Consider the following 12358-nt stretch of genomic DNA (forward strand, 5'->3'; position numbering starts at 1 on the left):
CCCTGAATCCAGAGCGCCTTACCACGGGCAGAGGTCTGGGATCTAGTGCAGGAATTCCCTTGAGGGGAAAAGTACATTCCCAGAAGAGACAGCAAGCACACAAAATATTACTGTACATCAGAAGTATTGGTGTGTGATTCCAACAGTGTCAGTGACATTTCTGACAAATAGCCCTTGTCCAAGTGTAAATGTTGGTCTGTTTCATGAGCATGCTTGTGTTGCCTGTGTGTGTACATTTCTGGGAGAGTTTTTCAAAGAGAATTATTTTGGTGAACAATATTTTGCACATGAAAGGACTTACAAAGACAGCTGTGGAAGAACGGTTTTGAAGTGTTTTTCCTTTAGAACCAGATCTTCCTAGAGTAAGCCATGTTTTTCAAAACTTTATGTATACTAACATCGCATTGTAGTTTTGAGCAAAATAACATTTCACAACTGTTCTTTCACACCTGCTGCTCTAACCTGAAGAAACCTCAGAGCTAGACTAGTCCTGACCAGCATGGTCTTAAAGGCACAGAGAAAGTGCGTCATTAATTACTTAATGAAAATATCAGTTAAATGTTTGGTTTAAACAGCATTGTTGTGAGTTAATATGTTTAATATGGGTCTCTGTCTGTCTGCAGAAATCCTTCTCCCTGGTGCTTAAGGCTCTAGACTATGACAACGACACCACAGAGCCAGGTAAGGGTAGAGCACCTGACCCCCACCCCACACCGTATACATGTTTGTGTGTGTGTGTGTGTGTGTGTGTGTGTGCGAGCGAACGAACATGCATATGTGTGTGTGTGTGTGTGTGTGTGAGAGAGAGAGAGACAGCATGCATGTGTGTGTTTGTGTGTGTGTGTGTGTGTGTGCGAGCGAGTGTGCATGTGTGTGTTTGTGTGTGTGTGTGTGTGTGTGTTTAAGACAGAGAGAGAGAGATCTCCTCCCAGGGCTCAGACAGACAGTGACGTATCCACACATTGGTGCCAAATCGGAAGTGAACTTGCCCTGTAAGCAAATGGTGCCGCTCAATTCTACTTTGGCTCACAAGGATATGTCACGGCCTGTCCTGACCCTGCTGCAGTCGTCATTACGGCTTCCCATGGTTCAGCCCACTCATACGCTTACATGCAGGTATTGAGCTGGCGCTGTTATCCAGAGCGACTTTCCCAGCATACTGTTTTTAAACGTACAGTCACATTTGTACAGCTGCAAATTTACTGAAGCAGTTCAGACTCAGGAACTTGATCCAAGGACAAAACGGCAGCCTGGGAATCAAACCTGCAAGCCCAGATCCCTAACCACTGCACTACGCTCCAGGCCGAGCAGTGCTGGCTGTGTCTCCGCTCCCCCATCAGAGGCTCAGTTTACCCACATCCTGTCCCGCTCTGACCGTGACTCTTCATAACAGGTGGAATGCTCCGGGACACATCCTGTGGACTTGCACACGCTCTACACACACCCAGTGGGACAGATGCACACATACTGACTCACACATATGCACTCCATACACTGATACCTTCCTACCGCCCACTCTCACTTTCCTGTCCTTCTACAGCCTTCTCTCATCCTGTACACACCTCCCCCCGTCCTCCCTCTCCCCCCGGCTCAGTGATTCGGCGACTGGCTCATCCGCAGATAAGCAGGGAGATAATCAGCGGCAGTGAACCAAACCACTGCTCACAGACGTCCCCGCCCTCCACCCCCCGTGTCACTCTCTCACTGCTTATCCTTTGTTTTCTCTTTCTCTCTCCCTCTCCCTGTCCCTCTCTCTACTCCTCCTCCTCAAATACACCTGCAGTTTTTTGTACCATTCCCAGAACCCCCCTCACAGCTTAGCTTTAGGCTTTTTAAATCCCTGATTACAAAAATCACAATGACACAAGTTATCTGCCTATATCAGTGTACAGTCTGGATTCGACCTTCCCTCCACTCTCCTTATCTATTTAATTTATTCAGACGGGGCAGAGAGGGCTACAAATAGGGATGGGCTGACAGCACAGGCAGTGCCGTGATGGGGAATTGAACCAGCAGCCGTGTGATTGGTGAATAGGTTGACCGCTCTACGGGCTGCAGGGCACTCTCTCCCTGTCCTGTTGTCACTGAGGCCCCTCCCCGGCACATGAGGTCACAACCTTTCTGACGTGCCGTAAGAGCTCGGTGACGGTCAGTGTCAGTGGTGCTCAGTGACTGAACCCAAAGACTCTGTGGCTTGCATTTTGAGGTTTTATGCAACTGCCTCCTTCCTCTGCCTCCTTCATGTATGAGTGTCGGTGCCTCAGTCACCTCCTTAGCTGACTTTGAACAAGGTGTGTGTGCATGTGCAAAATATAAAAAATATTTATGCAGTAAATGTTTAAATCTAGCAACATTATGTGAATATGTGTGCCTCAAATGCTTAATTTTTGCTCAGTTAAAAATCATTTGAATCACAAATTAAGTAGCACCGTGTGTGTGTGTGTGTGTTTGTGTGTGTGATTGCCTCTGACACTCAATGTTAGTTATATGAAAAGCAATCGGTTGCATAAATTCAGTTTCATAGTGAGTGTATGTGAGTTTTAGCTGAGTGACACAGACTAGGCAGTCAGATTAATGGTTTAGTTATGAAATATGATTTTTATGCATTCACTCTGCCCTGGAGACCGTGTGTGTGGTGCTTGGACAAGGACCAGGTCGCTGTGGCCCTGCCCTGCCCACTGCATTTTGGGTCTGGGCATGCCCACAGCCCATGGAGGGTTCTTTATTTGGGGCTTTTAGCAATCTATTGATTTTTCACCTCAGGTGCTTTGGAATGCAGAGGTAAAAATGTACAGTCGCTGTGGAAACATGCTCTTGCTTGCAGTCAAGGACAAATGCATTTGATTCAAGGCCGGCATCGTCATAGATACCAAGAGAGCATGAGTACAGAGAGAGAATAATAAGATATAAATGAATGGAGAACACAAAGCTCCCTCTCTAGACCTGGTCAAAGTGTGTGTGTGTGTGTGTGTGTGCGCGCGCATATACCTTGCGGTGTTGGGGAGGTTCTGTTTCACACATCTACAGTAATTTTCTAAACCCTCCTCATTCAAAACTTGACTCTAAACCCAAATTTTTCATTATGCCTTTAGTTTGACCTCAGGCCCTCCCCTCCCCTCCCAACAGGCCCTACGTATCACCTTTTAGATCCTTTTAGGCGTCTTAAGTTTTGCTTCCTCATTTTATTTTCATTTTATTTTTTATGTGAACCATCTTTGAGATACTTCATGAAAAGCGCTCGACACTTTGAATGCATTACTATTATTATTATTATTATTATTATTATTATTATTATTATTATTTATAATAATAATGTTAAATAATCATTTTCATTTCCATTATCTGCCTTATTAAGGACTGCAGCACATTGCTAGTGTCAGTCTGCAGACTCACACTGTAACAGTAATTATGCCACCTTACTGACTTTGAATTTTCACAGCGGCTGCTGGGAGATGGCCCCAGATTGGACAGATGATTGAATAATAAGTTAATTACATTTCATTACATTGCATTACAATCATTCGGCAGACACCCTTATGCTAAGTGAGGAACAGTGAGAAAGAACTCCATTATTATTCTCCTTATACGTACATGAATCCCCCGCACCCCACCCCAGCCGCAGGAGCGGGGTTTCAGTCTTGGCTCAAAACTACTGCCGTGAGGGAGGCAGGAGGGGCGGAGCACAGACTAGCTCCCGCAGGGGGCCGTCACAGACTGCGCGCGCATGACTCAGGCACAACAAGCGCCGCTCTCCTACCTTCAAATTCTGCTGCAAGTCTCAACACCTGGCTTCAGTTTGACGCAGAAGATTACTGTGATTGAAACAGTGATTTTTAACACTGATATTACAGCGATTGTGGTTTCAGGTAAGTCCATTCAGAAAATGGACTGAATGGACAAATAATTAAAAAAAATCTTCATACAACATGATGGACATTTTTCAATTCATGGAATGACATGGATTGACGGTTAAATTAATTCATTGAATTTACTTAACTGAAGTAGAATTGAAACCAACCATGCTTTCCACTGGCCAGGCAGTGGTCCTCCTCAATTGTATATATTTAATGCGTATAGAACCATAGAATTCATAAGTCAGAGCCAACCTCTCAAACGTTCCTTGCATGTAAATAAATGTTCGACATCTCATGAATCAGATAAACCCTCATTATTTACAGTACAGCCTGCAAAGCACGTACTTACAGATAATAAATGCCTAATGTGCTGGCTATGTCATTAATGTGCTGCTCGTTTGACTATAATTATGCATTATGGAGCTGCAGCTAATCAAAACCCTTCCTGCACCACTCTGCTAATTCACTCTATTAATTTATTCCTGCGTTTTATGTTCCATTCCTGTTTCTTACAGCGCACAGTCTGCACTGCAGTGTTTTTGTCCTTTTTGCCCATAGAGAATTGAGAACTACTGTTCATTCCTAACTTTGAGTTGCTCTGGATAAGAGCGTCTGCTAGATTAAAAACGTTTGGATGTGAAGTCACACCTGGGGCGTTGACTTTAGAACGGAGAGAGAGAGAGAGAGCGAGTGTCGGCTGCTCTCCCACTCTCACCTTTATTATTCCTCTCCCAGGCTCTGCTTTTATTCTTTTCTTTTGACCTAGATGATCTCATCTCTCTATCTGGAGTTTTGGGGTTGTGTTAGCGCTCACATTGCCGCCCTCCCATCCTCTCTTCTGCTTGATTGCACAGTCTCTCTCTCTGTCCCCTCTCTCCTCTATCTCTCCCTCCATCTCACCCCCTCTATCTCCCTCTCTTCTTTCTCCCTCTCTCTCCCGTTCTCTCTCACTCTCTTTCTCTCACTCTCTCTTCCTGTCCCTCTCTCTCTCTCACTCACTCTCTCTCTTGTTCTGTCTGTTTATTTTTTTTAGTATCCCCCTATTATTTCAGCACAGGACTCTCAAACTGGAACTCATAATGAAAAGCAGAACACTCCCTCATTCTCTCTCTCTCCCTTCCCTCTCAGTCTGTCTTGAATTCTCAGTCACTCTCATTTTTCTGTTCAGTCCAATTCAACATGCTTTAGTGGCTTAAAGTACAGGTTGCAAATAGTTCCATGTAATGGTGTAGAAAAACACATAGAGTACATTACAGACATTTGAAGGGACAGCACCAATACAAAAACTGCTCTGACAGCAAAAGCATAGACATAAAGACATTTTCAATAGAACTGATAATTAGATTTACACTCTTTTTGGTAAGCTGTAAACAATTGTAAAAAAAAAATAACATGTTTGAACAGAATGAATGAATGGTAGCAGTAGCAGTGATTATAATAATAAACAAGATGAATAATAATAAAAAGATCAATAGTAAGTAAATAATAATACATAATAAAATTGTACATTGATTCTAAACTGATTTTCATTTTACAGTCTTGAAGTGGATTGGTATGCATGAGTATATAACAGTGTTTTTGACCTGACTCCTGAATGTTTTCTTCTTTGATTATTTAAAGTACACGTGGTAGGTGGTGCCTTCGCCTCAGTAGACAGCACGTTAGAGCATGTCTGTCACGCTAGCAGACTGGGCAGCTCGTGGTACTGCTTTTCCCTCCAGAAACTAAAATTGACTTTTTGTTGTTCTCCCACTTGGAACATTCCAATCTTTTAAAATATTTTCTCTTTTAGTTTTAGCTTTTGAATGTTATTTATGGCATAGGAGAAAACGCATCTCTGTGTCTGTCTAGCCTGGCTCACAGTAACCACATATAGCCTGTCCATTTTTGGGAGACAGGCTTTTTTAAATTGCCAAGACGTGGTCACTGAGCCAGTAGTTGATCAAGTTTTGGTTTAATTGATACAGTATTCCAAATAAGAATTAAAGTTTGCTTCATGGGTTTGTCGTGGTAGCAAAGCAGGTCTGAGCCTTGTTTTGGTTAATATGAGTTATTTGAATAATGAGCTTTTTGACAGCTGTCTCTCTTCAGTATTTAGCTTTTGGGTTTTTACAACATTAAACTTTTGATTTCATTGCACTTGCATTTGTCAACAACATCTGCTCTCTCTCAAATGTTCGCATGCCTGCTCTGTCTACGCACAGACATACACATATACACATACACAGACACATACAGACGCAGGTACACACACACACACACACTTACATATACTGTATCCACACATGTACACACACACACATTAGCACGGGCAATGCCCAGTCAAAGTTAGCTTGGTATCACTAAAGATAGTGATAACTGAATGAAAGATGACAGGCGCTCTCCATCCCTGTTCCTCTGTGGAAGGGCCTCATGCTGTTCCCTCTCTCTGGAATTTCTCGGTCTGAGTGGTCACTGTTTTCACGAGGGAGAGGGAAATGGCACACACAGGGAGAGATGTGTTGGATTCTCCTTTTACTTTTTGCTGTCCCCCTCCCTCCTCTCTTCCTCTCTCGCTCTGCATCATAACCTAATTTACATTCCCTTTCTTCTTCTCCTCTTCACCTGCAATCCTTTTCCCTCTTTCATTTTCCCGTTTCACTTTTCTCTGCCCCATTTTCTCTCTCCTATCTCACAATGTGCTCCAGCTAATGTCCTACTGCTCTCTCTGTTGCCCCCTACAGGGCAGGAGGAGCTGATCGAGCAGGTGCTGCTCTCCTCCATGTTGAACCCTGGGGAGCAGTGGCAGACGTTCAAGCACCACGGCCGTCACCTGAGCCTGGAGTACCGCCTGCGCTTCCGCTGCGAGGGGAACTACTACGGCCCCTTCTGCAACAGGTTCTGCCGCGCCCGCAACGACTTCTTCGGCCACTTCAGCTGCGACGCCTCCGGGAGCAAGGTGTGCATGGAGGGCTGGACTGGCCCAGAGTGTCGACAGGGTGAGTAATGGGGCGGGGGTTCCTACAGGGGGCGGGGCCGAGGCATGGGCAGGGTGAATGGTCTGCTGGCTGCAGTAATTACAAAAGCCCACTTTTAAACGACTGGGGGAAGGAAATGCATGAAAATTGAAATGATTGTGATGTTTTACGGAAATTAGACCAGAACAGTGGGGTTAATGCCCCTACACTTGTCGTGCCATTGGACCTTTAACAATAGTGGGTCTGGAGCTGGGCTTAATGCCTCATGGTATTTTATATTTTGTCCAGAGGGAAGTGAGTCCGTCAGCGGTTTGACACGGGAAGGGCCCTGGGGGGGCACGGCCGCTGGCCCGCCTTGGAGTTAACATAGTCGTTGTTGTGTGACGGGTGGGTTGGGCGGCTGTGTAGCGCTTGGTGTTGAGCGATGTGTTCAGGCCCGTTGTAATGCCGACGTTAAGGAGGCTAACGGCGTGTGTTGCGGCGTTGTCATTTCAGCGATGTGCAGGCAGGGTTGTCACCGCGCTCACGGCTCCTGCACCGTACCCGGAGAGTGCAAGTGAGTAACACTGCCGTGTCTGCGCCATGGCGGCCAACAATGACAATAACCCAATAAAGGCTAATGCTAACGCTAGTGCTAGCACTTCCGTTCACACTGACCTCAGAGCAGAGAAGTCCTCCATAGTCCTTAGTCTCTACCCACAGCCTGCTCTCACCCAATTATTCAGCCACCCTGCGTTATTCAGCATTTCACAGTTCTCCCTCTTTTCCCATCTCGATACATCTCTTTCTCTCTCCCCCATTCCTCCTTTTCTCTCTTTTTTGTTTCTTTATGCCTGTCTTCCACCCCCAAGTTCATGTTTAGTTCAGTGTTTCAGCTCAGTTTAATTCCAAAGCTATTAAACATAATTCAGTAAATCTATGCGCATTTCTGTCAAATTAAATTCCAGTTCACCTTTATCCGTTCTATCCTTCCTTCTCATTTCCGTCTCTCTTTCTTTTCTGTCTCTTTCTTTAGTGTTCAATTTACTTCAGTTTAATTTTCAAATTGATATCTGAATAAAATATGCAATGTATACAGTATGTAAAACACCAACTGTAACAAATATTTATTTAGTAAATATTGTGATTGTTGTAGCGATTATAGTAATTCTGTAATACGTCATATATATTTTCTTTTACAGTGGAGGAGGAGAAAGTGCATCTCAGTCTCTACATCTCTTGTATTACAGTGACCAGATACAAAAAGACACATTTTTGGGTTTATGTCTGAGTAACCCCCTTAAACCCGACTCCCTCCCTGCAGGTGTCATTACGGCTGGCAGGGTCCCCTCTGTGACCAGTGTGTGACGTTCCCGGGGTGTGTCCATGGCAGCTGTACCGAACCCTGGAAGTGTGTGTGTGACACCAACTGGGGCGGGCTACTCTGTGACAAAGGTGAGGGGGTCGCCTGGTTCTGAAAGCAGAGGGAGGGAGGGGCTGAGATTGATTGAATGACCATGCCCTTATGCCCTGTTGAGCTAATAAGGAATCCAAACAAAATATTTATTAATTTATTTATTTATAATTTTTGCCTCATTATGAACAAGATCAGCCATATGTGTAATGAAAAAATACATTTTAAGCATTTTAAACATATCGAATTCCTGCTCTAATTTGGTATGTCAAATTATCTGGAACTGCAGCCGTGTTCATGCACAATCTTCACTGCTGATTCAGGAAAGGGTAGCAGGTGGTTCTCCTCTATAACACATGGTGCCACAAGGCTTCTTTCACACCTTATCCCACAGCTATATTGGCATAGAGTCAGAGAAAAGGCCTTTCAGATGCGGCTTTGACATGTAGTCCACGGGTGCCCAATCGACCAGCAGGGGTCGCTGGAGAGCGGTGAAATGCACGCACCTAAACAACTGAACTTTCCCATACCCTGGACAACGCAATCAACAATTGCATGTCGCACCATGGAGCTATCGACCACAGTCGCCACTGGTATAGTCTGGATTTGATCCAAGGCCATGGCTAATGCTAATGCTAGCACTTCCATTCCATGCAACGCAGTGTGGTGCTTTTACCAAATGAGCTACCCAGCAGCTGTGTCTCTTCTCAGAACTTCCACTGCAGTCAAGTTTGAAAAATTTAATTCTGTATTTTCTTTAATGACAATAAATTTTAAGAATTTGTTTTTCACTAAATTTTTCACTAAATTTGTCCTCTACCCATCCTTTGGCCTCTATAATTTATGTTTTTATCATTTAGCATTGATCCAATAGCTTTTGATCTCTAGTCTCTAGTCTTTATCATTCAACCTTTAGAATTAGCCTATGTTATTTAACACCTCTTATTAGCCTGTATCATTTGGCATCTACCATTGAGTCTCTCCCTTAAAAACAAACACTTGAGGTACTGCATTGCATTCTGGAACCACTCCTGTTGTGATCTGCTTGTACACTCATAGTTTAGCCAGGGCACACAGGCCACAGCTTTCATTCTGTCAGAGTAAATATGACAACCGCAAGTTAAAAGGGCTTACGGTAGTGGTCATTTATAATAATGGTTTTCTGCTGGTTTGTTTTGACACATTGGATCAGTGTGCGTATCTGTGTGTGTGTGTGGCGTGTGCGTGTGTGTGTGCGCGCGCATGCGCACGCGTGCACGCATTTTTGTATGTGTTAGTGTGTATGCATGTGCAAACTGAGCTGTTCAGCTCCAAAAGGTGAATTGTGAGCTGTCAAGTGCGGGTGTATGTACAAGACCTTGCCTTATGTACACAATGTGAGCAGCCCACGTGCGAGGCAATAGGAGGGTTACTGTCAGGAGCAATGCAGTGGCCTTGGGCAGACAGAATGTGTGCTGGGTGGGGCTTAGTTAGGTGGGGTTTCCAGCACACTCCCCCATTCAGCTCTGCACTGCACCTCCTCAGAACGCTTAGTTCTGTGAGCTGTGAGGAGCCCACGCCCAACCCTGAAGCTCATGACCTGAACTTCTCTCTGGGTGGGACTGCCATTCAGAGCACATGCTTGGGTGCGTGCGCGCTTGTGTGTGTGTGTGTGTGTGTGTGTGCGTGCGTGTGCATGCGCGCACGCGCGCGTGTGTGTATGTGTGTGCGTGTGTGTGCGCGCGCGTGTGTGTGCGTGCGCATGCGTGTGTGTGTGTGCATGTGTGTGTGTGCGTACGTGTGTGTGTGCGTGTGTGCGCATGCGTGTGTGTGTGCGTGCGTCTGATTGTGTCTGGTTGTATTTAAGTATGTCTGTGTGTTTGTATGTGCATTTGTGTGAAAGTGTATGCTTGTGTGTGTGCATGTGTTTGTTGCTATATTTACATGTGTGCTAATGTGTGACTTGCCTATGTTGTGCTTTAGTTTGTGTATGTATTTGTGTATGTATTTGTGTGTGCTTGTATATGTGCATGTGTGTTCTTGTATGTGTGCATGTGCATTTATAATTATTTGAAGGTGTATATGCTTCTGTGTGTGTGTGTGAGTGTGTCTGTATGTGTTTTTGTATACGTGTGTATATGTGTGTTGGATGCTGTTGCCAAGAGCTGTGGCTGCCAGCACAGAGCATTTCTTGTTGCCCGGGGAGCAGTGCGTCAGGGAGATGGACAGTGGGACAGTGTGTGCGTGCCACCGGCTGCATCTGGAACAGGAAGGGAGCGGCGATAGCTGGCACTGAGTCCCTCTTTTCCCTTCTTCCATCAGACCTGAATTACTGCGGCACCCACCAGCCCTGTAAGAACGGGGGCACGTGCTCCAACACGGAACCCGACGAGTACCAGTGCGTGTGCCAGGACGGCTTTCGCGGCCGGAACTGCGACATAGGTGAGCTGGCATGGGGTCGAGGAGTTCCCCCAGAAGTCCTGGAGCCTATCCATGCCTCTCCGAAGACTTAATTACTTCACATAATTAAATAGTTGGCTAGTTTGATGAGAGCTAACCCCTGTTTATTGTGCTATGGAGACCCAGTGAACTGGAGTCATTAAGTGCATTAGACTGAGATCCATGAGGCCTGGAGTTCACATGCACCACCCTTTGCCTTCTTGTTTTTTAAAAAAATCTCTGACTGTATTCTGTTTGCATGCTTATTCGGTTGTCTCTGTTCAGGCGCATGCACAGACAGACGCTGACATATGCCCCCTGCCCTGAGACGGCAAAAGTGCCGCCATTCCCCCAAGCCCTCCTCGCCTGATTTTCAGTTTCTGTGTTATACATTTATAATAATTGTCTCTTTTCTTGCTACTTCTCTCTCCCTCTCCTCTCTCCCTCTTTCTCACTCTCCCAATCTTTTTCCTTTTGTGTTTTATCTGCCTCTCTCTTTCTCTTTACCCATTTCTCCCTCCTCCTTTCTCTCTTTCTGTCCCTCTCCCCCCCCTTCTCTCTGCCCTGTGCAGTGGAGCACGCCTGCCTTTCGGCCCCCTGTCTTAATGCAGGCACCTGCGTGGAGGACAGCACAGGCTTCAGCTGCATCTGCGCAGACGGCTGGACCGGACACAACTGCGCATCCGGTAATCAGTGCCAGTTAGCACTGCGATTGTACCGGCCACCAAACGCAGATCCCAATCAGATAGCCAGGATATGAGGCATTAACACAACCTAAACACCAGTCACACTAGCCACAACAACCCAACAGCATGAGCTGTTCCCAGGCACCTGCATGGGCTGGGTGTGTGTGTGTGTGTGTGCATGCTGTATGTGAGTGTGTGTGTGCTTGCCTGCGTGTGTGTGTGTGCATGTCTGTTTGTGTGCGTACCTGTGTGTGTGCATTTGCATGGATGAGGGTACGTATGTACATGTGTGTGCATGTAAATTTTCACGTGTGTATTTGCATGTTGCTTGTCCCAGTGTGTGGAAGTTTTTCACATGTGGGTGTGTAGGTATGTCCGTCTAAATTCGTGTTTGTGTGCTTTATGGTTTTCATGCATGTGTGGATACTTTTTGATGTGTGCATTTGTCCGCATTTATGTGTCTGTGTTTCCTTTACATTTGGGTTTGTGGCTGTTTGGAGGGACACAGCTAGTTAGAGACAGACGCTGTGTCAGTAAGCACACACCAGTAAGCGGTTTAAAAGACTGCGTTTGGGGGTGTGCGGGAGTCCCTTGCGAGATATTTAGATTTGATCTCTGCCCTTGGATTCCCAGCAAGCCAGTTAGTTAATTTGTTTAAGCATTTAAGTTAATATGTGTGTTTGGTCTGCTGTAACCATCGAGGACCCCTCCCCCCTTCTTACCGCAATTTCACACGGGCCAGGACTGCAAGTACTGCAGATGACTCTGTGTCAACACTGGGAGGGACAGTGGAGTTCCTGAATGCTAACATGTCTCACAGATAAAGGTAGTGAAGAAGAATGTGGAACCGCAACAGTGTTCCAACAGTGAGCAACAGTTCAGTATTCCTCCTGCAGAATTCCGGATGCTGTTGGACACGCATGCGGCCTGCACTGGGCACGTGCAGCTGCCCCTCACCCTAAAAAGTCCCTTTAAACGGGTGTTTCCATGTTTATGCTCACTACCTGTGTGCCGCACGGCGGCAGTAGTCCCTGCCGTACTCTGTGCAGA

At 45.7% G+C, this 12358-nt stretch overlaps 1 protein-coding gene across 1 annotated transcript in view; it reads left to right on the forward strand.

Moving 5' to 3' along the window:
* LOC118210164 (protein jagged-2) overlaps positions 1–12358 on the forward strand; it is a 38892-nt gene that overhangs the window by 17752 nt on the left and 8782 nt on the right. Inside the window, exons 3-8 of the mRNA XM_035386112.1 lie at positions 624–681; positions 6578–6832; positions 7307–7367; positions 8115–8245; positions 10506–10625; positions 11195–11308. Coding sequence (XP_035242003.1) covers positions 624–681; positions 6578–6832; positions 7307–7367; positions 8115–8245; positions 10506–10625; positions 11195–11308 — 739 coding nt within the window. The remainder of the gene's footprint in view (positions 1–623; positions 682–6577; positions 6833–7306; positions 7368–8114; positions 8246–10505; positions 10626–11194; positions 11309–12358) is intronic.

This window comes from Anguilla anguilla, chromosome 12, assembly GCF_013347855.1.
Source record: "Anguilla anguilla isolate fAngAng1 chromosome 12, fAngAng1.pri, whole genome shotgun sequence".
NCBI lineage: Eukaryota > Metazoa > Chordata > Actinopteri > Anguilliformes > Anguillidae > Anguilla > Anguilla anguilla.